Raw genomic sequence first — 27,006 nt, forward strand, 5'->3', positions numbered from 1 at the left:
GGCTGACCCCTGTCTAGCTGTTGTGACTGATACATGATAGAGGAGAAGAACTCAGGTCTGTCTGGTCCCAAGCCTGGGTCCTCTCTACACTGCTTCTTGAGATAGGCTCTGGGTGCTTTCTCTAGGAAAATCCCAAGGAGAGGGGTAGTGGTTGTGAAGGTCCAGGGCCTTGCCTGAAAGCCACAGAGGGCAGGTACTTGGTGGAAAACTCCAGGGTGTGATTCACCCTCCTCCCCTGCCCTCATCAGTGAGGTCACCTCCCCTCCCAGGTTCTCAGTTTCCAGCCTGTAGTCTCTGGTAAGAGAGGGCTGCCCCTGTGCTGCACATCCCCATCTCCTCGTCCCTGGGAAGGAGATGGTTCTGGAGGGGGATAGAGGAAAAGGGGGAAGGGGGAGGGGGAAGGAGCAAGGGCAAGGAGCAGGAGGAGGGGAGATGAGGTCAGGCTGTGAGCCTCTGAGCCCCTTCCCCTGCCCAAGGGAGCAGCTCAGCCCAGCTCTGGAGGGGTCATCATGGGACCATGCCCACTGGGAGGGCACGGTCTGGAGACAGTGGGTTCATAGTGGGAGTGGGATGGGGGTGGGAACACTGGGGACAGAGGACTTGACTTCCTGAGGTTGGATGTTGTAATCTTGGTTCACAAACTTTTGGCCTCAGTCCCTCCTGTCGCTCCTGGTATTTCTCTGTCCCTTCACTTCCCAACACACACACACACACACACTCAGCTTCTTTCTGTCTGGGAGTCCCTGGACAAGTCACATGGGATTTTGCACTGGGAGGAACAGGGTAAGGCGTGAACGTGGAGGACAGTTTCCCTTTCAGGTCCCGGCTCTCTTGACTTTCCTGTAAGCGGCCACCCTGGAACTCTCCTGGAGACCTGATGCCTGCAGCTGAGCTGACCGCAGGAGCCGGTGCTGGGAACTGAGGTGAGCGGGAAGTGGAAGGGCTGGCTCTGTTTTTGCAGCCTCCACCTGCTCTCCAGAGGGGCTGGAGGGATACAGCCCTGGGAAGTGAGACGGTGGAACTGTGCGTGTCTGTGGTGGGAGGCAGGACCAGCAGTAACCTCAGGCCAGAGGGCAAGTCTGATGCCCACGACCGACTCTCAGGACAAGGGGTGCCCCCTGGCTCCGCCCCATCCAGCGTGGGAGCGGCTCAGGGATTAGCCTGTGGAACAGGAAAGTCCACCGATGGGGAGCTGGTCACCGCAGTGGGTGAAAGCAGAGGTGGTCATCTGGCGAGGGGAGGGAAGCAGAGGGTGTCCATCGAGGTGGAAGGAACAGTGGAGAGGAGAAACCTCGGGGCATTCCTGAGGGCCCAGGAACTGCAATAAATGATCACAGGTGAGGGGCTCCTGTCCTCTGCCTACCGGCCGAGCATAACGAGCTGGGTGCCCGGCGTCTCCCAGGAGGAAGCTGTCTTGGCTTTGGGCGGTGGGCGGCTTGGGTGTGCTCGTGCCCGAGGGGGGCACTCAGGGGAGTTGCGGGCAGCCACCAACTGAGACAAGCAGCTCAGGGGTGTGAAGGACTACAGAGGGAGCCAGGTTTTGGTCATGCACACAGGTATGTGTGTGCGAAGGGACGTGACGGGAAATGGCACCAGTGTGGGTACGCGAATGGGTGTTGGCATGTGGGTGTGGGCTGAAGCGGGGGCTGGGTCCCATCCCCCCATGTGCAAGGGCTGAGCTGTTCCTATGCTGGACTGGGGAGCAAAGGGGACAGAGCTGGGACCCCAGCGGCACATGGGCAGCAGCATTTCTGGTCTTGTCTGCTCCTCTGCTAGCCCCAGCTGGACCTCTGGCTACATGCCCAGCTCCTGAAAACAGAGTTAACTTCGGAGTTTCTAGTCTCTTGAAGATTTCCTCTCGGGGCAGCACCAAGCCCGGGGGTGGAAATTGGTGTGTTTGCTTCTGAAGGGCACTGAAGTATGATGGGGTGCATCCGCCGTCCCTCACCCCCTGCCGCAGCTTAGCCAAGCAGGTGGGCGGCCTTGGGAGGAGAGGCGGCCAGCTGAAGCTGGTGGTGGAAGCACACAGCGGGGGTGGGGTGCACCTTTGAAAAGTAGCCAGAAAGGAGAACTCAGTACAGCTTGTTTTGGTGTCCAACATCCTCTGGGCCATTTCTTCCCTGAGTCTGACTTAAATCCCTCTTGCTGAAGTTTAAGCCTGTTTCCCCTTGAGTTACCGCGGCTCGGGGCTGTCCTTTTCACTTGCTCTTGCTTTCATCCTGCTATTCTGGATTTTCATTCTCAACCACAAGTTATGCTCCTCCCAATTATCTTTTTATTTTTTAAAAAAACACGTGTCAGTGTCGGTTCATCACCTCATGTTCTCTTTTCTCTCTTCCCCTATTTCCGATAAAACTCAAATCCTGGGCCCACACGGGATTCTGTGATTTGCTTCCCTGCCCCTGCTCCCCTCCGGCTTTCTCTTCATTTACTCCTTTTCCCCAACAAGACTCCACTCCCCCAACTCTGGAGACCACCTTGGTCCTGCGATCGCTGCCTCTAGTCTGGGAACAGTCAGGCTCATTTCTGACCACTGCCCTAGGGGTCCTTGTGTTTGGAGCTCACCCTATGGCCGGTGAGCAGAGACCCTCGGTTCTCCTTCTCTTTATTGAGTCTTGTTTTTATCCCTTCAGCCTCCGAAAACCCCTGCTGAGCAGCGTTCTCTCTTCCAGGGAGACTTAGGGTTCAGAGAGGAGGTGTGATTGGCCTGAGGTCACACAGCAAGTTAGAGACCCAGCTCCACCACTCACTCCCTTGGTAAGTTTATTCTAGCATTGGAGAATGGTGTCCCCGAGGCCCCGCAGGCGCCAGGCACTGTTCGTTCATCTCTCGGAGCTTCACTTCCTCACACATGAAGTGGAGCTAATAGTAACACCTAACTTCAAAGATTCTTACGAAGACGCACGTCAGTCACACAGAGAAAAAGTGCCTGTTGTGACCACGGGGCTCACTCAGGTGTCAGCCTGTTGCTATTGTTAACAGCTAGATCTGGATTAGAACTTGGGTTTCCCATCTGGTGCTTCTTCATGAATGTTTTCAAGCTCGTTGACTAGTTTGTTCATTTGTTCGGGGATGAGTCCAGGGTCATTTCTCAGGGTGCCTCGGTCCTAATTCTGTAGCAGCATCGACATTTGGGTTCAGATGGTACCAGCTTCTCCCCTGGGCCTAACTCCCCGTTTGTTCTCCCAGGCTGCAGTGCTCAAAGCCCCCATGGGTCTCGTCACGTACTCCGGACGGACTGAGAAGCGCTCTTTCCCCCGCTGCCCGCCTTCTCCCTTATATCAGAGACTCAGTGCCTTTGCTTTCCACTGGGTGTCTCTCCTCATCCTCCCTCCTGGGCTGCGGGGAAGCCTCCAAGTAGGTCCCAAACCAGAATTTCACTCTGACACGCTTTCCCGTTCCTGGCACCCTCCAAGTCACCTTCAAAAATTTCCATAGCCTCAAATGGCTCCTGCCCACGCCTTTCTAACTGACTTGGGCTTGGGCTGTTGCCTGGGTTAAAAGGACCAACAAATACACACAGACTTTTCCTTAATAAAAAGAATCCCTGTGTTTCTCTAGAGCCTTGGAGGAGCACGGTGCACTCGGTAGACCTGATTCCCTCAATACCCCTCAGAGGTGAGGGGCTGTGGGATGGGTGCTCCCCTCTACGGTCTGGGGCACCTCCTCTTGGCAATTCCCTGGGAATAAAGGCAGAGGTGGCCTCAGGGTAATTGTTTGTGTGTATGAGAGGGAGGAGAAGGTAAACACAGACTGGAGAGACACCCTGACAGAACCGGATTTATCTCCTGGCAGTTGACAAGCAGGCCAAGGGCCAGAGAGTAGAACTGAGAATGGCCCACGTCATTTTTTCTGGAGGTCTAGGGCGCTTTGGGCTCTCTAGAAAAGGCTCCTTTGGGCAGGGAGAAGGAAGGGCAGTGACCTGCCGAGATGGGCAGCCACTGCTGGGCCTCCCTCTTGAAGAGCCAGTCATTTGGTCACCTTGGGGGTCATCTGGAGATGATTTCCAGCCAGGCGAGAACTGGTCTGCTGATCCCTTCTGGCACCAGGGCCCCCCAGTTTTTCTCAGGACAGAGATGCAGCAGAGAGAAGAGGAGCTGGGGCTCCCTTGAAGGCTTATACTTGCCCCTGGTGCCGATCCTTGTTGTCATCTGGCCTTGTTCAGAGGCCCCACCTTCTCTTTTCCTCCCAATCAGCTGCCCAGAGCTGCTGGCTCCCCTGTTTACTCCGTGTTGATCGATCACCTTAGCACACAGCTGGCTAGGAGAGAACCATGCAGTCACTTTGGCCACACCTGCCCTTTGACCCTTGCTACCTCGGCAGCCTTGATCCCTTCTGGCCTGGAGGCCAGAGGCTAAGCTGAGGTTACTCAGCAGACATCAAGGACCTGGGCAGATGGGCCGGCTGGGATGGTGGCGAGCTGTGCCGATAAAAAGGGACAGGAAAAGAAAAAGCTCGAGCCTGGGTTTTCGTCACAGTTCTACTCCTGAGTGGTGTTGGGCAAATCACTTCATCTGTCAAGGCCTGGATTTCCTCATCTGCAAACTCAGAAACTAAGATTTGCTCTTTATTTGCTCTGAGAGTGATGAGAAGGAAGCGTAACCTTAGGTGAGAATGCCATGAGCACTTGGGAAGAACAGCGATACGTTGACAGCAGAGATCAGGACGGGAAAGCAGGGCTGGCGGGAGCACGTCGGGTTTTACAGCTGATTTCTTCTCTTCCCACCAGGCTTTGGCCCTCGTCATCCTGCCCACCCAGCGGGGCCTCCCAATCCGCCACACGGCCATGGACGGGAAAGTGGCAGTGCACGAGCATGGGCCTCCTGCGGTCTCCTGGGTCCCCGAGGAGGAAGAGAAGTTGGACCAGGAAGATGAGGACCAGGTGAAGGATCGGGGCCAATGGAACAACAAGATGGAGTTTGTGCTGTCAGTGGCCGGGGAGATCATTGGGCTGGGCAATGTCTGGAGGTTTCCCTATCTCTGCTACAAAAATGGAGGTGGTGAGTTCACTTTGAGGTGGGCATGGTGGGGAGAGCTGTGCCCTGGCAGCTGGGCAGTGCCTACCTGGGCCCTCCTTCCTGGGCAGTGTGGTTTATAAAAGGAGGGCTATTTTGGAATCGGAGGACTTGAGTGTGAGTTCCAGCTCCACCATTAGCCTCAGTGTCCCCTCTGTGAAATGGGGACAATGCCTCCCAGGGCGATGGTGAAGATGAAATTAGGCCATGGGCGGGACCAAGAAATTCTAGCTTTTTGCAAAAGCTCCTTCATGACTATGTAAAGGTCAATCGTTGATAGAATTCCGCCATTCATTCAGCGAACATGACTGCAGGCCTGTCACGTGCCAGACCCGGCACTAGGTGCGGAACAGAACACATTCCACGTGCTACACTCTGTGGAAGGGTTCTGGGGAGCGGTGCTGTGTCTGCGGCAGGCTGTGGACAAACAGAGCAGCATGGTCCGTGTCAAATGGTGATGCGTGGAGGGGTGAGGCGTGGCGCAGGGAAGAGGGATAGGGAGTGCTAGGCGTGCGGAGGGGAAGGGCACAGTTCAGCAGACTTGAAGGAAGTGAAGGTGTGAGTGTCGTGGGTGTATCCTGGATGGAGAACACGCCCGACACAGGTCCTGGGACTGGAAGCAGCAGGCCTGTCTGAGGAGCAGTGAGGAGCCAGGTGTGGCTGGGGCGGAATGAGAGAGGGAGAGAAGAATGGGGTGAGGTCAGAGAGGTAACAGGATCACTCAGGCTCTGTTCCGAGTGAGATAGGAGCCACGGAAGCAATTTTGCTTGGAGAAATACCTTGCCTTTGAGTTTTTTTTCCAAATTAGAGAAACAGGATTTTATTGTTTTTCAACACTGGATGTAAAAATTAGCAGTGGTGGGGAGGGGCCGGATTCCTTTTTCTAAGTGTACAGTTCAGTGGTTTTTAGTCACAGGATTGTGCAACCATCACCACAACCACTTTTAGAACATTTTCATCATCCCTAAAAGAAATCCTATATTCATCAGCAGTCGCTCCTCATTCCCTCTCCCAGCCAGCCCTTGGCAACTGCTCACGTGCTGCCGGTCTCTGCGGATCCCTGTTAGAGCTATTTCATAGGAATAGAGTCGTTCAATGGGCAGTCCTTTGTGAGTGGTCAGATTCTTTTTTTTTTTTTTTTTTTTTTTTTGCCTTTTGAAATCACTTTTATTCTTCCTGTGGAAAAGGTATATGTTTATTGCAAACATTAGAACCTTTCAGGAAGGTAGAAAGAATATTCACATTTAGAGATAACCGTTGTTGAGAAAATCCTCCTAACCACTGTTTATATTAAATCTGACCAATATTTATGGAGTGTCTACTACATATCTTGCTATGTGTTTTAAAGCTTACAGTTATGATCACAAGCTGCTTGAATTGACAACTCCTAAGAAAAAGCAGTAGGCTTTCTTGGACTGGCTCGGTCTCTAGTGCTGAGGCTGAGAGGGTAGGCTGACCCTGGGCCAGAAAGTCAGGGGAAGGAGGATGAAGGGTCAGGGTGTTGGGTTCCTTCTTCATCCAGGGCCACCATCTCGTGGCATATAGGATGTCAGGGTTGGAGATGGAGGTGGCCCAGGCTAAGCCCTCCTTTGGTGGAGGAGGATTTGCCCAGGACCTCAGAGGGCCCTGGAACCAGGCTGGCTGGTTCCTGCGTCACGGCACACTCCTCACCCAGCTATCCGGGAGGGAGAGAGCACTAGGGCCTGGGAGGCAGGGCCGTGGCATCGGGCGCTCACCCTGCCTCTGTCCTGCCACTGGCTTCTGCTGTGGCTGTGGCCTCTGTCCTGGCCATGGGGCGGGGTGCACAGAGAGAGATAAGTACCCCCAGTAACATCATGGGATGTTGGATCCGGGTGACCCTTGTCCCAGCCTAACTCTTGGGAAAGACACCCTTTCTTTCATCTTTAAGACAAGGGGGCCAAATGAAGTTGGGGTCCCAATCTGGAGTCCCTGGTCCTTGGGGGTCTACGAATGTAGTAAAGAAGGACCAGGAATTCATCTTCTCGTTTCCAACAACCTAATGATGGATGGATGTGGAAACAGGACGTCTCAGACTAGTCCAAACGTCTTTTAATTTGAGTTAGTTTTAGTACTAACTCATAGTGATAATAAAGTTTATCTCAAGCTGACCATAAGGCCTGATTGGCAGTTAAATATGATTTTTATTAATATACATAGGGAAATTTATTGATTATTAATTAGTAAACATAGTTCTGTAGAGAAAAATCTTTCAAAAGAAACAAAAAGTAATAAAACTATTGGTCTAATGAGGTCTTTGGTTATGAAAAAGAGGGGAGCCCCTGAATTAGATCCTCCTTAAGAAATCATTCACCTTAGAAGAGAACTTTAGGAAACTCCCGTTATCTGGGTTGTGAGTGGTTCAGGAACGAGCATGTAGCGGAGGTAAGGCACACCGTAGAGGTGTTCAAACCAACCACAGGCTACCGGACACCCTGTCTGTAAAGGTTCCCATGGGACATCATTGGACTGCTTGTGCCCACAGCCTGGGCTGACACCAAGGAGACATGAACCAGGGTAACCTTCCAAAGCAAGGCACTGATCGGATAATTTGAGGGGAGGGTGTTGGCAGCATTAGCGTTCTAGAAACCCGAGGGTAGAGGACGCCCTATACACGATCCAGAGCCAACCTTTTCATCTGCCCCCGAAGGTCCAGACTTGGTGCCGCCCTTTCAGGGAGGACCTGACAGACATCCTGTAAAGCGCCTTCTGGGAAGGCCTCAGGCCATGTCCCTCTACTGCACGCTACCCTTCAGCCTAAGTCCTGGAACTTCCCAAGCCACTGAAACCTGGGTCAGTGGTGTTACTGGCACTGTGTTGACCAACACTCTAGTATTCCCAGGGTTGGAAAGGCAAACATGGTGTTCAAAGGGACTTTGGAACTCAGTGGAGAGTTACTGGCTTGTGGCTCTCCAGGATCCAGAAGACACAACCTTTTCCTTCTCTCACATATTGCTATCAGGAATCTGACAGATGGGTGCAAGAGTTTTGGAGAACAATTTGGAAATGCATGTTTTAAAAAATGTGCATCTCCCAAAGGTAGAAACAAGCCAAATATCCATGAACAGATGAATGGATAAACAGAACGTGGTAGGTTCCCACAAGTGAATATTATGTAGCCTTCAAAAAGAAGGGAATTCATGCTACGACCTGGATGAATCTGGGAGGCATGCATGCTGAGTGAAATAAGCCAGGCACAAAGAGATAAGCACTGTATGATTACACGTTCATGAGGTACCTAGAAGAGGCAAATGCATAGAAACAGAAAGTAGAATGACGGTGGCCAGGGGCTGGGGAGAGAGGGGCATGGGGAGTTCGGGTTTAATGTGTACAGAGTCTCAGTCCGGGATGATGAAAAAGCTCTGGATATGGATGGCGGTGATGGTTGCACAACATTGCGAATATACTTAATGCCACTGAACTGTACACTTAAGAACAGTTAAAGTGACTTATATTATGTATATTTTATCATTCACACACACAAAGCAAAAAAAAAAAGTGCATACCTTTTGACTCAGGAGTTCCTCTACTGGTAATTTGTACTAAGGAGTGAATTAGACAAGTGCACGAGGATGTGGACAGCGGTCTTCATTATGACAGCGTTTTGGAGGAAATGACCAAAAGTCCAATGACAACATACTGGCTAAGTGCACTAGGGTAGATACATAGGGTGGGACACTGTGCAGCAGTCAAAATGATGAGGTCGATATGTATTTATTGACATGAAGAGGTTTATGGTAAAAATGTAAAAAGCGGTTATCAAATCATGTATTTGATACACGATTACTTCTCATTTTTGCAGAAAAGAAATACGTGTGTGTGCTTTTAAGAAATCTGGAAGGATAATCAATACTTTTTCCTTTCTTTTCCTCTGTACTTTCTGTGTTTTCTTTTTTTTTTTTTTTTTTGAGACGGAGTCTTGCTCTGTCTCCCAGGCTGGAGTGCAGTGGCTGGATCTCAGCTCACTGCAAGCTCCGCCTCCTGGGTTCACGCCATTCTCCTGCCTCAGCCTCCCGAGTAGCTGGGACTACAGGCGCCGGCCACCTCGCCCGGCTAGTTTTTTGTATTTTTAGTAGAGATGGGGTTTCACCGTGTGAGCCAGGATGGTCTCGATCTCCTGACCTCGTGATCCACCCGTCTCGGCCTCCCAAAGTGCTGGGATTACAGGCTTGAGCCACCGCGCCCGGCCACTTTCTGTGTTTTCTACATAATAATATGGATATGAAGTATCAGAGGTATATAGTGTAGTGATTAAGAGCTCAGCCTCAGGACTACACCGCCTGGGTTTGTGCCTCAGTTTCCTCATTCATGCTTCGGTTTTTCCATCTTTAAAGTGACCTCAGTTTTATTATCTGCAAAATGGGGATAGCAGTAGGGCCTGCCCCGTGGGAGTTTTGCAAGGACTGTGATGTTGATGAAGCATGTACAAGAGTGCCTAACATGAAGTCAGCACCAAGTAAGCACTCAGTGTTCTCATGGTGTAACAAACAATAATCCATTCATCCTGAGATGAACTTCTGACGCGAGGTTTATGCCTTAGTAACTCCTACTGAGGTGGGTCTCCTGGGCTTGGTGTTGTCTTCAGATTCCATTCCTGTGTAACCTGCTGGAAGTCTGTTAGGCCTGGCCTCCCTCTGGCACCTGCAGGTTGGCACCTAATCACATCATGGCCTTCTCTGCTGGGAGCCCCGTTCAGATCAGAACTGGGTGGAAGCAACAAACACCCTGAAAATTATTAGTGGGAAAACAATGCTTCCCACGTGTTTGTGTTTGTTTTTCTCTAAAATGTACCAAAAGTTTAATAAGCATAACAAGTTATATAGAAGCCATGTGTTTATTCCAAAAATAATCTATTGACTAGATTTGTAAAGTACACTAAGAAAATAGATAGTATATATATTAGAATTTCCACCTAAGTTTTCATTAATTTCCCTTCCAAGGTCTTTCTCATTCTGTGTAGGGTTCAGATCAGAACATTCCCACCTGTACCTGCCTAACACTCAGGACGGCAGGCAGACAGGAGGAAGCCGACTTGGGTCCTCGGGAGGGATCAGGAGGGAGATTAAGAACAGGATGGTGGAGGGTGGGTTTGTTGGGGGAGGGGGGTCTGAAAGGATCCAGGCTGAGGAAGAGCCCTGGTGTGGCTCAGCCCTGCCTCTCTCTTTTCTACAGGAGCCTTCTTCATCCCCTACTTCATCTTCTTCTTTGTCTGCGGCATCCCGGTGTTCTTTCTGGAGGTGGCGCTGGGCCAGTACACCAGCCAAGGGAGTGTCACAGCCTGGAGGAAGATCTGCCCCCTCTTCCAGGGTATGTATCCTCCCCCATCTTCCTATTCATGGGCCCTCCATCTTGCCTGCATCCCCCCATTGTCTCTCCCTTCCTACCCACCCACTGCCTCACTCATCCGCTCACTCCCATCCTGCGCCAAGTGCAGAAGCAGGCTTCATGGGCGGGTTGGAGAGAGGTGAGCCTGGTGGGGAAACACCAGCAAGCTGGGACTCTTACCACTGATTAGGGGGAGGTGGGGGAGGCCAGTTTGGTGCTGATGCCTCTTGGGGCAACCATGGGATCCCTGCAGGGGCAGAAGTGAGGGGCTGGAACCGAGTGAAGCTTGGCTTACTGTGGTTCTAGTCACAGGTGTGGGTGCTCCAGGGGTACTGCTGTGCCTCAGCCAGAACAGTTTCCCCCTGTTCTGCCCTCCATCCCAGCAGCTGTAAATGTCCCACTCAGCTGGGTCCTATGCCTAGGTCCAAGCACGCTCGTGGACAGCACATGCAGGGCTGGCCTCTCTGGAACAAACAGGGCTTATGGGGGTGCCATGGTCAGGGTGAGCAAACGGAGCACTGGAATGCGAGAGAAGGAGATATCGTGGCTCTTTCCTTCTTTTCCAAGTCAGAGAGGCGCCAAGGCCTGGGATCTCAGCGGGAGGTGTGTGGTCCATGCTATGCGGGTGGGAGGCCCGGGCTGCGCCACCCGCCCTCTGCCGGCCGCAGCGCCCACCGCGCTCCCCTCTCCCGGGAGACAAGAGACGGTGGGTTCAGGCTCGGGGCTCGCCCTGCGCTCACACATTCCCGCCACAGGCCGCTCGGTGGCCGGCTTCTCCACCCAGCGCCACTCCTGCTCTCTCGGAGATGGGGCCGCCCTGCCCCCTCTCCAGCCGAATCGCCGGCCCCCGCTCAGCACTCCCGGGTCCGCTGAGTTCACGGGGCTGACCCGGGGCTGCGGGATGGGCCGGATGGCCGCGAGCACAGCGCGTTCCCCCTCGGCACAGTGGCCGCTTGTTTGTGTGTTTGTGTGTTTGTGTGGGTGTCTGTGTGCGCGCGCTCAACGCCCCGCCCGCTCCCCGGGGACCCTCTGCCATCGGCGGGTTCCCTCCTGCGCAGCGCCACGCCCACCTCCGCGGGGCCGCCCGGGCCCCCCAGAACCCGTCCTTGCCACGGTGGGCTCGCCTGGCCCCAGAGGAGTGGTCTTGTTCATAGCGTTGATTTTTCAGCCAGGCTGTTCTGAAAGGTCCACAGTCCTTCCTTAAGTAGGGAGCACTGCGGAAGGCTGAGGGAGGAGGATCGCCTGAGCCCAGGAGTTCGAGACCAGCCTGGGCAGCATAGTGAGACCCACCCCTTCTCCCGTCTCTACATAAAAATTTAAAAATTAGCCGGGTCTGTCTGTGGTCTCAGCTACACCGGAGGCTCAGATGGGAGGATCGCTTGAACCCAGGAGTTGGAGGCTGCAGCGAGCCGAGATCACACCACTGAGCTCTAGCCTGGACCCTCCCTCTCTCTCTCTCTCTCTCTCTGTCTCTCTCTCTCTCTCACACACACGCACACGCACACACACACACACACATAAAGTTACTGAGCATTGACTAAAGACAAAGAGAGGGCTAACCCAGCAGGAAAGGGGCGGGGGTTCTCTCACAGGGGAATCTGGGCTCCAGCCCTTCTCCGCAGGACTCCCGAGCCACCTGGCAACACGTTGCTTTTAAAATGACTGTGGAAAAGATTCCACTTTGTAGACGGGGGTGGGGGGGGGGGTGGGGTGGGGTGGGGGGGGTGGTGGTGGTGGAGGGGTGCTGGGGAGGTATGTGTAAGCCCTCCCTCTCCGCCACCCTCCCTCCCCAAATACGCTGCCAGGAGACCAAGTGCATCCAGCTAACCACGAGGCTTCACGACAAGTGTTAAAATAGCGTGAGGTCTCCACCTTTGCTGGCGGTCTTGCTGCTGGCTGAGATGGCGCTAGGTGCTGACTCAGGCTCCTAAGGTCCTGACACAGGGACCATTTCTCCCTTCTTCTCTGGTTTCTTTCTTTTGCTGTTATCCTGAGACCCCTTTGTCACCCAGGCTGGAGTGCAGTGGCATGATCTCGGCTCACTGCAACCTCTGCCTCCCAGGGTCAAGGGATTCTTGTGGCTCAGCCACCCAAGTAGCTGGGATTACAGGCGTGTGCCACCACACCTGGGTAATTTTTGTATTTTTAGTAGAGGTTGGGTTTCACCATATTGGCCAGACTGGTCTCAAACTCCTGACCTCAAGTGACTCACCCGCCTTGGCCTCCCAAAGTGCTAGGATTATTGGTGCAAGACACATTCTTACCAAATTTTCCTACTTACTCCTTCCTTCTGGCCCCTTTTCATTTTCCAACCAATACATGGTTGTTGTAGGAAAACTAGAAAATGCAGATAGCCAAAAAAAAAAAAAAAAAAAAACCTGGAAACTTGAAAATGTTATTTGAAATCCTACCACCTAGAGAATCACTTGTTAACTTTAGGGTGAAGATCTTTCCAGAGCTTTTCCCATGAAAAAATATATATATACGTTCAAATATATATTACAAAAATGGGAAAATGCGTAGGGTAATGTCCTGTAACCTGCATTTCTTCCTTAGAAAAATATGCTGTGGGCCAGGTGCAGTGGCTCATGCCTGTAGTCTGAGGGACCAGGACTCCCAAGCATTGCCATCTGCTGTCCCTTGCATCACACCCACGGGCTCCTGCCCAAAGTTCCGTCCCCTGCCCAAAGTTCTTACTTCCTCTGCTAGGGCACAGGTTATGTACCTATAATCCCAGCACTTTGGGAGGTCAGGAGTTCAAGACCAGCCTGGCCAACATGGTGAAACCCCGTCTCTACTAAAAATACAAAAACTAGTTGGGTGTGGTGGCACATGCCTGTAATCCCAGCTACTCAGGAGACTGAGGCAGGAGAATCGCTTGAACCTGGGAGGTGGAGTTTCCAGTGAGCCGAGACCGTGTCACTGCACTCTAGCCTGGGCAACAGAACAAGACTCCATCTCAAGAAAAAAGTAAAAAGAAAAAAGAAAGAAAACTATGCTGTGAATGGCTTCTCATGCCACTGGATAAACCCAGTGGTTCTCTTTGTGTAGCACCCAATACCCTTGTAACCTCAACTGGCAGCTTCTTTGCTAACATTGATCTCTCTTGTCCCTCCCCACCTCTCCCCCACTCTGGAAGGCATTGGTCTGGCGTCTGTAGTCATTGAGTCATATTTGAATATCTACTACATCATCATCCTTGCCTGGGCTCTCTTCTACCTGTTCAGCTCCTTCACCTCTGAGCTGCCCTGGACGACCTGTAGCAACGTTTGGAACACAGGTATCCATCATTTCAGCCTCTGGGATGTTGCCTAATAGGGGCTGGGCTGCGGCGGCTGGTGATGTCCAAGCAGCGATGGGGTGTATAGCAGGACTTGCCTCACAGCCAAACCATGTGGGCTCCAGGGCCAGCTCTGCTCCTTGGCTCTTCTGGGGCCCTCAGGCCAGCCACTAGGACAAGTCAGTGTGGTTGGGAGAACCCAAAGGGAGTGTATTAAACAACTGCAAGGGTTATCGCCACTTACTCATTCGTGCACTTAGCAAGCACTTGCTGGACACCTACTGTGTGCTAAACATGGTGCCAAGGGCTGGAGATGGGTACAAGGCTAAGCAAAAGCAGCAGGGACCCAGCCTTCACTATGTTTACAGTCTGGTGGTGGAAACAGACACATAAACACAACCACCACAAACTGTGATAGGTGAACGAAACTGCAGAAACCATAGAACAAGGGGAGGGAGACGTGTCATCTGAGGCCTGAAGTGAGAAAGAGCCCAGCACGTGAACAGCATTCCAAGCAGGGGGAAGAGCAGGCACAGGGCCTCAGTCCCTTGGTCTGTCAAGTGAAGAGACAGGAACGGGCCAGTGGGGAGAATGCGTTCCCTACCAGCTGCCCATGAGAGGTCTGAGGAGATCTGAAGTCTGGACAGTGTCTGAGGTTGGCAGGGCAGCCAGGTAAGCAGCCAGATTCAGAGGGAACAAGAGCAGGGGGAGGAAGAGCTGGCTCTATGAGCCTCCTGATGCTCTGGAGAGGGTGGGCTCCAAAAGAAGCTCCTGGGGCTAAGAGTGGTGAGGACCACCAGGCTGCAAGGCCAGAGGGCCGGGGGACTAGGGTATGAGGGCATCTCTCTCCATCTTGTCCCTAACCTTGTCCCCAACAGAGCATTGCGTGGACTTTCTGAACCACTCGGAAGCCGGCACAGTGACCCCATCTGGGAATTTTACCTCCCCCGTCATGGAATTCTGGGAGTAGGTGCTGGGCCCATATGCCACATGTGAAGAGGCTCCAAGCAGAAGAAATTAGGATGTCTGAGCTGTGCAAGTCTGAATGTCTGGGGTGCAAGTTTAAGATTCTCTGTATGCTTTCCAGCACTTCCTCCCCCGCCCCACTCCAACCCCTCACGTGGCTGAGGCAGGGGAGAACGCACTCACATCTACTCACCTGCTTCCGCATAGACTCACATTTCTCCATCATGTCCACCTTCACCCCCACATCCCTACCTCCACGCGTGTCTGCCCATACATGTCCCGTGGGGTGCTGGACACAGTCTTCACAGCCTTAGGACAGCTGGGTGTGCATGTGTCTCCCCAGTGCCATGCTTGGTGGCATCGTGCTGGTAGCTTGCAATCACCCAAGGTGGGAGTGAGCACATCAAGACCTGGGCATACCCTCCGCTCACATACTCACCCTCCGCTCACATACTCACCCTCTCACATGACAACTTACACCTTCACATGACCCGTGCCCACACTCGCCCACCTACATTCCCACGCAAGGCTGCCTGTACTCTCACACCGAGCTCACCCCCACGTAGGCACCACTGCCCTCACACATGAATGCCCTCGCAGTGCCGAACCCTCACACCCAAGCACGCAGTTCCAGTACCCCATCACATATTTAGACACACACATCCAGCCCCTCCATGGAGTACCCATGCCACTGGCCCATCAACCTGCATGTATAAATATTTACTCGCTAAACGCTCATGTGTACATTCCTCATCTCTCTCTCTCTCCATCTTTCTGTACAAGAAAAACAAATCTGGATGAGTTAGAAAGACAAAGATACGTATGGGATGATGGTAGAAGTTTGGTCTACCGGAACATGGCATGACTGTGGGGGAGGCAGGGGGTCGGGGAAGCCCTGGAATATGAGACCCATGGGGTCAGCTCTGAGAATCTGAGAATCAGGAAACTTGCCGACAGTTGCAAACTGCCCCCTTTAGCCTTTCCCCTCGTTACTTATTTTTCCCAATCCTCCAGGAGACGAGTTCTGAGCATCACCTCGGGCATCCATGACCTGGGGGCCCTGCGCTGGGAGCTGGCCCTGTGCCTCCTGCTCGCCTGGGTCATCTGCTATTTCTGCATCTGGAAGGGGGTCAAGTCCACAGGCAAGGTGAGGTGTTCTGCCTCCTGGGAAGCTCCCTGAGGCCCCCAGAGCTTTCGGGGACACTTGAGGGGGGACCCTCTGGAGAACGGATTTCTTTCTCTTAAGAAACGATGCTTCCTGAGCAGTGCAGGGGAGATGCATAGTGAGAACAGGGGAAGTCACAGGAAGGCGGATCTTAGCTCTCTGCAAGGAAAATCTTTCTTTTTCAATATGACTTTAAAAATCCGGTTTACATAAGAATATTCAGGGCAGGCCGGGCACGGTGGCTCAAGCCTGTAATCCCAGCACTTTGGGAGGCCGAAACGGGTGGATCACGAGGTCAGGAGATGGAGACCATCCTGGCTAACATGGTGAAACCCCGTCTCTACTAAAAATAGAAAAAACTAGCCGGGCGAGGTGGCGGGCGCCTGTAGTCCCAGCTACTCGGGAGGCTGAGGCGGGAGAATGGTGTAAACGCGGGAGGCGGAGCTTGCAGTGAGCCGAGATCCAGCCACAGCACCCAGCCTGGGTGACAGCACGAGACTCCGTCTCAAAAAAAAAAAAAAAAAAAAGATATTCAGGGCAAATTCGAAACAGAAAAGTCCCATTGTTGGAGCTAATCACTGCGCTGCCAGGTTGGCACTGCGAATCTCTGTTCGTTTCTGCTGTGTTGCCTTCTGGTTTCTCTCACATGTGTGTGTGTGTGTCCATTATGTGTGGCTATGACATCATTAGGGTCACATGCTCTTGTGACTCACTTGTTGTTGTATTTAACACATAGCAAGATAATTTTGAGTTTGAATTAGCAAACAGAACTGTCTTTGAGGTGGTGAGTTTCCAGTTATCGAAGGGGTTCCCACCAAGAACGGGCATCAGTGGGCTTGTCACATAGAAAGAATTCAGACTTGAGCATCATTTCCAACCCAGAGAGCCGGAGACGGTGCTTCGTGCCTTTTTAAAGCCAGGAATGGTCAGTAAACAGACTTCTCTGCTTGGCCATACACTTAGTCTGTTCCCGCAGCAGCCTTTCCCCTCCCTGAATTGTCACAAGTTGGTCATAGTGATGATGAAAGTGGTCACCGTAGTGAGAACAGCACAGACAGTGCCACTGCTGCCACCCAGGGAAGGAGCTGAGTTTGCTGAGTGGCAGCGTAGAATGCCCCAGAGCTCCGGCCACCACTGCTCCCCCAACCATTAGCCTGGAAAAGTGCAGTCTAACTTTCCCCACAAATCACTGGACAAATCTGGTCACCATTCCCCTGGGTCGCCAGGGGGCAAGGAGAGAACAGCCAGGATAAGGGATTAAGAAAGACCAGATTCTGGACTTTAAATGAGTCTTTGCCTTGATTTTATCATGACGCATTATATACATGGATGGAACTACCACTCTTTTTCATAAATATATACAGATTATGTACATACGTACATGTTGACTAAACATAAGAGGAAAAAAATGGTCTGGGAAGGTTATGGGCTGGAAGCCTGTACCTGCCTCCCTCCCTGTCTTCCTCCTCCCCTCCCCACCCTTCCCGTGCCGATGTGCATCTCACAGGATATGTATCCCCACATTTATGGGGAGCACGGACCCATTGGAATGTGTAAAGGGAGGTGTGGAAAGTTTCCCGTGCTTAGCCCCTCTTAGCGGTCTCTGAAGCTGGGACTGAGCTCCATGTGACTCGCACTGCCTGTGGGGCGTGGCTGGAGGGCCACTGTGTCCCCACCAGGAGTGACCTTGGCCTGCCCCCCCACCTCCAGGTGGTTTATTTCACAGCCACGTTTCCCTACCTGATGCTTGTCATTCTGCTGATCCGAGGTGTTACCCTTCCCGGGGCCTCCCAGGGCATCATCTATTACTTGAAGCCAGATTTGTTCCGCCTCAAGGACCCTCAGGTATGTACTGTGCTGGGACCACTTCCCCAGATGCCCTCCCCACCCAACCAGGTCTGTATTTTTGAAAGTCTTGTATTGCTTTTTCCTTGTTTTAAAAGCAATAGATGCCCACTGGAGAAAAATTAGAAAATATGGAAGAAAGCTGTATAAAAAAGAAACTAAAAATCTCTTGTAATTGCACCACTCAAATATACCTTTTTTTCTTAAAAAATTTTTTTTTCTTTCTTAGAGACAGGGTCTGGCTCTGTCCCCCAGGCTGGAGTGCAGTGGCGCCATCATAGCTCACTGCAGCCTCAACCTCTTGGGTTCAAGGCATCCTCTCGCCTCAGCCTCCCGAGCAGCTGGGACTACAGGCGTGAGCCATGGCTCCTGGGCATTTGATCTTGATATTTTGATGAAGCAGCCTCTTTGTCCCCAGGTCATAGCTGCTTAAGACACTGTATATAGAGATCTTAGTTGAATGAGACAAGTGACTCCCAGCTGTGCCCTGCAGATAGGCCTTGGGTGCAGCCATGGTTTGTAGATTCCCCTGAAGAAATTCAAGCAACACACATGTATTTGGTACTCACTAAGTGCCTACAGAACCAAACCGAAGCTGGGCCCCACTGGGGAGGAGATCACCATGGAGACAGGAGGACGTACTCACGGAGACTTGGGATGCAGGAGGGAAGCACTCAGGGAGCACTGAAGGGCCAGGCTGGTGCTGCACGGGATGGGTCTGGATCTCAGGTCACCCTGGCTCTGGGCCCTGGGGGCTTCCTCTACCTCTTTCTTGGGGTTTTGTGTAGGTGTGGATGGATGCGGGCACCCAGATCTTCTTCTCCTTTGCCATCTGCCAGGGGTGCCTGACAGCCCTGGGCAGCTACAACAAGTACCACAACAACTGCTACAAGTGAGAACAGCGTGGGCCGGGGTGGGGCGAAGGAGGGCTGGGGGCCTGGGGGTGGGCTCTGGACAAAGACTCATCATCTCTGGGCTCAGACCTTCCTTATTCATTATAAGTTGTGTCAAACTGACCTGGTGGGTTCAGTTCCCAGACTGAATGTCTTTCTTCTTCCTTTTCTCTCTCACTTCTCTCTTTGTTGTCTGCCACCCGATTTTTGTCTTTTTCTTCTACTGTCTTCTTCCCACGCTCTCTTCCCTTCCTCCCCTCCTCTGTGCCTCCCTTACCTTCCCCTTCTCTCTCCTCCGTCCCCTCTCACTGTCTTTTGACCTCTCCTCCTCTCTTTTCCTCGCCGTTCCTATCTGCCCTTGCCCCACTCCCACAGGGACAGTGTCGCCCTCTGCTTCCTGAACAGTGCCACCAGCTTTGTGGCTGGGTTTGTTGTCTTCTCCATCCTGGGCTTCATGTCGCAAGAGCAGGGGGTGCCCATTTCTGAAGTGGCCGAGTCAGGTAGGTGCCACTTTGCTGTCTGGGGTCTGAAGGGAAAGAGAGTCAAACACACTTCTCTCCTGTTGAAAGGCATGAGTCCCAGAATATGGGCAATATGATTTATTTGTGGGTAATAGGATTTAATTTTAGCATCTGGGGCAGTGCTTAGCAGAAAGCAGGGCTTCCTTTACCATGGGAAAGAGGAGGGGGAGGATGATGGATGCTAGATGGACCAACACCGGATGGATGGAGGGATGGATGGATGGATGGATGGATAGAGGGATGGATGGAGGGAGGGATGGATGGAGGGAGGGATGGATGGATGGATAGATGGATGGAGGGATGGATGGAGGGAGGGATGGATAGATGGATGGATGGAGGGAGGGATGGATGGAGGGAGGGATGGATGGAGGGAGGGAGGGAGGGAGGGATGGATGGAGGAGGGAGGGATGGATGGATGGATGGATAGAGGATGGATGGAGGGATGGATGGATGGATGGATAGATGGATGGATGGAGGGAGGATGGATGGAGGATGGATGGAGGGAGGGAGGGAGGGAGGGATGGATGGATGGATGGAGGGATGGATGGATAGATGGATGGATGGATGGAGGGAGGGAGCGAGGGATGGATGGATGGATGGATGGATAGAGGGATGGAGGGAGGGATGGATGGAGGGATGGATGGAGGGAGGGAGGGAGGATGGATGGATGGATGGATGGATGGATAGAGGATGGATGGAGGGAGGGATGGAGGATGGATGGATGGATGGATGGAGGGATGGAGGGAGGGATGGATGGATGGAGGGAGGGATGGATGGAGGGAGGGATGGAGGGAGGGATGGATGGATGGAGGGATGGATGGATGGATAGAGGGATGGATGGATGGATGGATAGAGGGATGGATGGAGGGAGGATGGATGGAGGGAGGGATGGATGGAGGGAGGATGGATGGAGGGAGGGAGGATGGATGGATGGATGGATAGATGGATGGATGGATGGATAGAGGATGGATGGAGGGATGGATGGATGGATGGATGGATGGATGGATGGATGGATGGATGGATGGTTAGATGAACGGTGTGATTCCCAGGCCTGGAAAGAGAAGAATAGTGGATGGAATCACCCTTTCCTCTTAAAGTGTGTGCACAGCTACACACACACACACACACACAGTGCTTAGAGAGACCCCTCTTCCCTGAGGGTAGTGCACGCCCTGGAGCCCCCCTGACTGTGCTGTGTGCCTGGCAGGTCCTGGGCTGGCCTTCATCGCCTTCCCCAAGGCTGTGACTATGATGCCCTTATCCCAGCTGTGGTCCTGCCTGTTCTTTATCATGCTCATATTCCTAGGGCTGGACAGCCAGGTACGTCACTGCAGCCCAGCCTGCCCTGCCATGGTGACCCTCTTCCCAGCCTCTGCTTGTCCTGGCACTGCTTTCCCCTCACTCCCACTCCTCTGACCATAAACTTGAGGCCCCCTCTGCTGTCCAGGGCTTTTCCTTGGGGCTGGGGGTGTGGCCCCAAGCCTGGAGACCCTCTGGTGTGAAGGGGCCACTGGCTCCCAGGCGTGGCCTCGGCATGCATGGATGCTTCCTCCCAGATATTCCTTCAGCTTGAGCTGCCCAGCCCCAGCCCCCGAGCCCTGGGGACAGAACATATCCCCCCTCTAACCCTCACTGCTGAGACTCTGTGTCATGGAGTTGTAGTCAAGGGTGGGGCTGGCTCACCCCAGGGCACCCCCATTTCTTCCCTTTGTGCCGCTCCCTGCCCCCCTGTGCATCCATGTGGATGAGCCAGGGGAAGTGGAGGCCAGGGCCGGTGGCCACCGGCTTGCCCCACACCCTCTCATCCAGTTCCCCTGCTGGCCACAGTTTGTCTGTGTGGAGTGCCTGGTGACAGCCTCTGTAGACATGTTCCCCAGGCAGCTCCGGAAGAGCGGGCGGCGGGAGCTCCTCATCCTCACCATTGCCGTCACATGCTACCTGATAGGGCTCTTCATGGTCACCGAGGTGAGCTGGGGCCGGTGGCCTGCAGGCCAGGCTCCGGGGGAGGGAGCCACGGGGGACATGCTGACCCTTCTTAGAGCCTCACTTTTCTTATCTGCTGATGAGGGGTGAGGACACCTGCCCTGCCTCTCCACAGTGAGGTTGTACAGACCACACAACCTGCATCTGTGAGGTCTCTTTTGGTTGCAGGTGACAGAAACCAATACAGCTGGCTTAAGCAGAAAGGGGAACGTACTGGGTCAGGTTGCTGAAAACCCTAGAGATATTTGGGTTTCGGCATGGTCAGATCCAGCTGCTCTTGTGACACTGTCAGGAATACTCCTTGGTCTCCTGTGACTTCACTCAGAGGCAGGTTTTCCTCCTGTGACATTAGGGACGGATGCTGGGCTTCAGGCTTACCTGTCAGTGTCAGCCAACCCAGGGGGAAAGAGAGGGCCCTTTTCCTGAGAGTGTGGCAAGTGTCCAGGCTGTGACTCTTATTCAAGCCTCGAGTAGGGAGAGAGGGACACCCCACTCTAAAAGGAACACAGAATGGGGGGTGTCACTTTCCAGAAGCGGAGATGCTGGGCAGACGAAATGATGTGCGTCCACCACAGTCCCCCAGTGCAGACGTCAGAGGCTATTGTCCTGATGTTGACTGGGAGGCCTGAAGGCGGGGCAGACAGGGCAAACTCCTTTTAGAGGCAAGGAATGGCGTCCCACGGGCCGGGCAGGAGTGCGCCCCACGTGGGCATTTCCCGTCTCACCGATGGGCGACGTGTGTCCCATCCCTGCACGGCTGTGCCCCAGCTCCACGCTCTCCCCACAGGGCGGGATGTACATCTTCCAGCTGTTTGACTACTATGCTTCCAGTGGCATATGCCTGCTGTTCCTGTCAGTGTTTGAAGTGGTCTGCATCAGCTGGGTGTATGGTGAGTGGGGTGGAGTGAGGTGGGCAAGCAGGGCGGGAGACAGACCACCTAGGCCAGCCGGGGGCAGGCTCTGCCTGGGGGAGGCCGTTCTCTGGCCCTCTGGTTTCTGTGTGTCTGTGCGCTGTTGCCCTGCTTCTTGCTGGGAAATTTACCTGTGGCTGGGAAGCCTGGCGTTTTCATGGCAGCAGGCAGAGCTGTAATGATGACAAAATGGATTTCCCTCAACAGTGAGAGAATGACCAGTAACAGTACACAGTGCACAGTGTCCTCGATGTGGAGGTGGCCAGAGGCCCTTTGCCACTGGGAATCTTAGTCAGAAGGGATGTTTATGGCCACTTAGCCCAATCCTCCATAAACTCCCACACTGCCCTTCCAACAACTAGGGGATCACCCAGACTTGGTCTGAGTACTTCCACGGACAGAGAGCTCCTTCCTGTGTTTTCGAGGACTATACCTTTCCTATACCGAGGTGAATTCTTTCCTATACCGAGGTGAATTCTGCCTTTCACTGGCCCCCGCCAGCAGCCTGGCCCCTCAGACTGAGATCGCTGCAGCAGCCAGGTGGTGACTATGTCCTACAACAGGAAGGGGAAGAAACCCGATTTACTGAGCCAGTGCGCGACTGCGTGCCAAGCACTGTGCTGGCTGGTCTCACGCACTTATAATCTGTGCAGGGGGAGAGTGAGGCTCAGAGGGGTTCAGCCTCTTGCCTAAGCTCACAAAGCAAGCAGAGAAGCCGTCATCATACCCCAGGTCCCTCTGGCTCCACTGCACCACGCTCGGGGAACACAGTGCCAATGTCACAAGGCTCAGGGTAGAGGTCAAGTGGGGGCCACATAGAAGCCTCCGGAAGAGCCATGAATAGTAAATACTTTAGTTTGCTACCCTAAGCCTTCCCACCTGGGTCCTTTCCTCTCCATGGAGATATTCCTTCCTTCTCACCTCAGGCATCTGATGCCCTTCCGATTTTCCCCAACTCCTTTTAAAAACTTCTTCTCCGAGAGGACTTGCTAAACTTGATCACAACGGGTGTGAATGGCTGATAAGCCTTAATATGGTTCGCTCACCCGGCAATATCTGGCTTTTACCTTTGGCTTTTCACAGTCAAAGGAATGACTCTTTAATGGTGTGATTTCATGCATCAGGGCTCAGTGGGAAGGTATTTTGGGTGGGAAGGTAGAGAGCCCCTCCAAGTATCTTTACCAATCAGTGATTCTTTACTTAGAAGACTGGCTCTGCCTAGAACTTACAGCAAATGTGGAAACCTCAGGAATTAAACAGGACAAAATTAAGCCAGTCAATGTTTTTACTAAACACAAATTAACCTTCTTACTATGCTTTTTTGGGAACTCAGAGGTGGTTCCTCTGGAGTCTGGAATCTAGACCACCGTTCTGTTCCCAGCAGCCCTCTAGCCCTCTACGGGTTTTCTATGACATGCTTGAACAGGGGAGCCTTGTGGTTTCTCTCTTTTGACTTGAACCAGTTTCATCTCTGCTACCCACGTAAACGGGCGTTTGTGTAAAACACACCCCTCCTTTGTGGTTAGGACAGTGGGGTCTCCATCGTAAGACGGAGGCAAGAGACTGCATTGACAAGAGATGGCAGCAGCAGCGCATGGGGGCAGCCCCTGTCTGCGCTGCACTCCCTGCCCTATGACTGGAATGCATCTCATGCAGGGATGCAGGGTGTCTCGGAGGCGTCTCACTCACGTGCCTTGTTCCAGTTTCCCTGCACAGGGCGGGGGTGAGGGGAGAGCACAGAGCCAAGTGGGTCTCTCCCAAACACTGGGAAGCTGTTCTCACCCTCTGGCTCACGCTCTCTCACACATGTCTGCTCAGGGGCGGACCGTTTCTATGACAACATTGAGGACATGATTGGCTACCGGCCATGGCCCCTGGTGAAGATCTCCTGGCTCTTCCTGACCCCTGGACTTTGCCTGGTATGTGCCCACCCAGCTGCCCCTCTATTCCTTCTTGCCCCAGAAGACTCCAGAGATGAGGGAAAGGATGGCTGACATGCGGGGCTCTTTCCCTACCTGTCCAGTCTACCGTGGGGCCTGGGCCATTTCCTGTTCTCTGCTGGCTTCGTGCTCTTCTTTCCGGGGCCATTTCATCCATCCATGAGTAGAATCTTATCCTACTTCCTGCTCCACCCCTTCCTCACAGTGCCTCCCGCTTCTGCCTGATTTCTCCATGGTTGGTCTCCTGTCTGTGCTTCTCTTCTGAGCCCCTCCCTTCCTTTGTATCACCTCCTGTCTCCGTCTGTGATGTGCGTGATGGCTTGGTCTGGGATTTGCAGGGGCTTTTGCTCTTCCACCTTACAGACGTGCTGCAGTGCACCTGACTTGTCCTCTGTCCTTGGCTGTACGTAGCTGCAGGGAGGGTTTCAGTCGCCCTCTATCTCACCCATGGCTGCCCCTTCCTCCTCCCAGGCCACCTTCCTCTTCTCCTTGAGCAAGTACACCCCCCTCAGGTACAACAATGTCTATGTGTACCCGCCCTGGGGATACTCCATTGGCTGGTTCCTGGCTCTGTCCTCCATGGTCTGTGTCCCACTCTTCACCGTCATCACCCTCCTGAAGACTCAGGGTTCTTTCAAGGAGGTAGGTGGTGCGGGGAGAGTGACCTCTTAAGGGAGGGCACTGAGAGAGGCTGGACTTGGGGCAGGACACACGGCTGGGGCCAGGGAGCAGACACATACTCTGTGGAGCAGCCCTTCAGTCTCACAGAATCTTAAGGAGGCAAACTTTGAAGACCAGTCCAGTGGCTTTTCAGAAATGTTCTGAAAAGTCCTAGAGTCCTAGAGCTGCAGAATCTGACCTCCTGCGGATGACCTGGGCAGGCTAACCAAGGGCAAACTGCTGAAAGGTTCAGGAGAAAACTAAGTCACAAACATGAATAGGAAGGTGCCCAGACACAGAAGGTTTACAGACTGGAGATTCCTTGCCCTCGGAAAACTGGTAACCAGCGAGCACAGTTCACTCCATACACAGGCTCCTGGCTTCTTTTCTTATCTTAACTCTTCCTGGGGACACACGCAAGAGGCTCCCTGTTTAGAGTTTGGGACATGTCCTCCTGGAAGGAGCTATAGCCAGTGACCCACAACGGTAGAAATCTATCTTGCCTATAAATAATAGAGAACCCAATCTACAACAGTTTTGGCAAATAGGCTTATTTGGTTTTTACATTTCAAGAAGGTCAGAGATTAGGGCTGCTGGTATTTGGTTCGGCTGCTCAAAGAGGCCCGTAAGGACCAGACCTTTCCTGTATTTCTGCACTTCCATCCTGAGCATGCTGTTTTTTCATCATCATGTTGATCACCTCATGGTCACAAGAAGGTTGTCATGATTCCGTCATCACATCTGCATTCAAGGCAAGAAGGAAGTACCACTGATAAGAAGAAAAATAATAGATACTTATTGAGCACATAACAAAAGTAATCAGAATAGTAATGATAATAACAAAAATAGGTATTTATTGATCACCTACTCTGTGCCAAGCACTGTTCTGTGAGATGTGTTCTACTATTATGCCCAATTTACAGGTGAGAATATTGAGGGGGATTAAATTAACAGAGGGGTTCCGTGAGTGGCCTTAGATGGCACAGGTCAGTAGCAGAGCCAGGACTGGAACCCAGGCACTGCACACTCGTTTGTAGTCACGGTATTACTGCCTCCCCTCTCACCTCAAATGGTTCATTCATTTACTCACGCATACGGTGCAGTGCTGGCCATGTGCTCCGCTCTGGGCTGGGCCCTGGGGATGCTCACACGAGGAAACTTCTGTGCCTCCCTCACCAACGGCTCCAATCCCTGCCTCTTCTCTCCACAGCGCCTACGTCAGCTCATCACCCCTGACTCCAGTCTGCCACAGCCCAAGCAACACCTCTACTTGGATGGCAGCGATGGCCGGGACTTTGGGCCCTCCCCAGCAAAGGAAGGACTGATAGCCGGGGAGAAGGAGACCCATTTGTAGGGTGTGGCCAGAGGCCAGACGGCTCCTAAGCCGGGAACCTAGGTCAGGGCCACCCTCCATTCTCAGCGGACAGCCTCTGCCTCTGTCTCCTGCCACAATCCTGCTGGGAACCTCTGGAGAGCCCCAGGCACCCCCAGCTGGAGGCCAGACTCCTCTCCTGTGCTGGCTGGAGCAGCTCCTTCCCCTGTGCTGACGGCACTACCACGGGGACGTGCCATGTTGGGAAGCCATCCCTGTGGGACGGCACCGTCGTTTTGATAAAGGGGGGTCTTTTTGGAGGCCACCATCTGATTGTAACGCCTCGAGTTATGAGGAGTCTGCTGTGGGGATGGCTCTTGTTAGAGCTGACTGCATTTGTACACGGGGAGAGGAGCTCTAATTGGAACGCACACTGCCGTCCGACGTGGAGAGCCTGATGGGACATACCCTGTTGGAAGTGACACTGAGCAACTACGCTGGATCGCAGGTTCCCTTGGGGGTTCTTCCTTAGGCTTAACGACAGAGGCAAGCCTTCACACGCCGTCAGGCTGCAGTCGCCTCCGGGTCTCTCCTGGCATCTCCAGCCCCCGCCCTAGTTCCACACTGTTCTTGCAGGTGTTTCATGAGCTCCTGGAGCACTGGAATGGAAGGGGCTTAGGAGATGATTCCTCGACCTCACAAACACACGGCATGCCTCCCTGTACTGTGCCTTCCGCTGCCCACGGCTGACGTTGCTAACTGACCACAGACTCTTTCCCGCCTCACAATCCTTCCGAATGTCCTCCAGGCAGCACCATTTGGCATCCTGCTTCTAACGCAAACCCCTGACTTCATGGATGAAGAACCTGGAGACCAAAGAGACAAAGGGACTTTTTCAAGTTCACATGGCTTCTTGGGGGCCAGATATATGACTAAAACCTTATCTCCTTGTGCTCAGGCCAGTGTCTACCCATTAACCCCCTGCCTTAGTTAACAAGTGTGTATGGATTGCCTGCCCTGTGTGCTGGTCTCCTTTGCTTGGCTCCATTTCTGTTGAGCTATGCCTCTTGGGGTGGGGGAAGAGAGGCCCCCTCTGTTGGAGGCGGTGAGGAGCTCCCCCCAGACGTGCCCCTCCCCTTGGTAATCCCGCCATCAGCCTGTCATCACCTGGC

At 53.2% G+C, this 27,006-nt stretch overlaps 2 protein-coding genes across 3 annotated transcripts in view; one reads left to right on the forward strand and one right to left on the reverse strand.

Moving 5' to 3' along the window:
• The first annotated feature begins 325 nt into the window (after nt 1-325).
• Nucleotides 326-26,854, forward strand: SLC6A12 (solute carrier family 6 member 12). Of its 2 annotated transcripts, XM_033223346.1 has the most exons (16): nt 326-923; nt 2,673-2,757; nt 4,730-5,000; nt 10,206-10,340; nt 13,498-13,638; nt 14,517-14,604; nt 15,619-15,751; nt 17,480-17,614; nt 18,403-18,506; nt 18,883-19,007; nt 20,236-20,348; nt 20,856-20,993; nt 21,799-21,901; nt 23,741-23,841; nt 24,334-24,504; nt 25,733-26,854. In XM_033223346.1, the coding sequence occupies exons 3-16, from the start codon at nt 4,787-4,789 to the stop codon at nt 25,874-25,876; spliced, it is 1,845 nt and encodes a 614-aa protein (XP_033079237.1). In that variant the 5' UTR covers nt 326-923; nt 2,673-2,757; nt 4,730-4,786; the 3' UTR covers nt 25,877-26,854. The 2 variants fall into 2 exon arrangements, with proteins under 2 accessions (XP_033079237.1, XP_033079238.1); XM_033223347.1 differs by lacking the exon at nt 326-923 and having other exon boundaries at nt 2,648-2,757; nt 25,733-26,848.
• The window catches only part of LOC117090932, a 1,661-nt gene continuing 1,155 nt past the window's right edge, over nt 26,501-27,006 (reverse strand). The window contains exon 4 of the mRNA XM_033223506.1: nt 26,501-26,700. Within this exon, the coding sequence (XP_033079397.1) occupies nt 26,531-26,700 (170 nt within the window). The 3' untranslated portion in view covers nt 26,501-26,530. The remainder of the gene's footprint in view (nt 26,701-27,006) is intronic.

This window comes from Trachypithecus francoisi, unplaced genomic scaffold (assembly GCF_009764315.1).
Source record: "Trachypithecus francoisi isolate TF-2019V2 unplaced genomic scaffold, Tfra_2.0 Lachesis_group11, whole genome shotgun sequence".
In the NCBI taxonomy this organism is placed as follows: Eukaryota; Metazoa; Chordata; class Mammalia; order Primates; family Cercopithecidae; genus Trachypithecus; species Trachypithecus francoisi.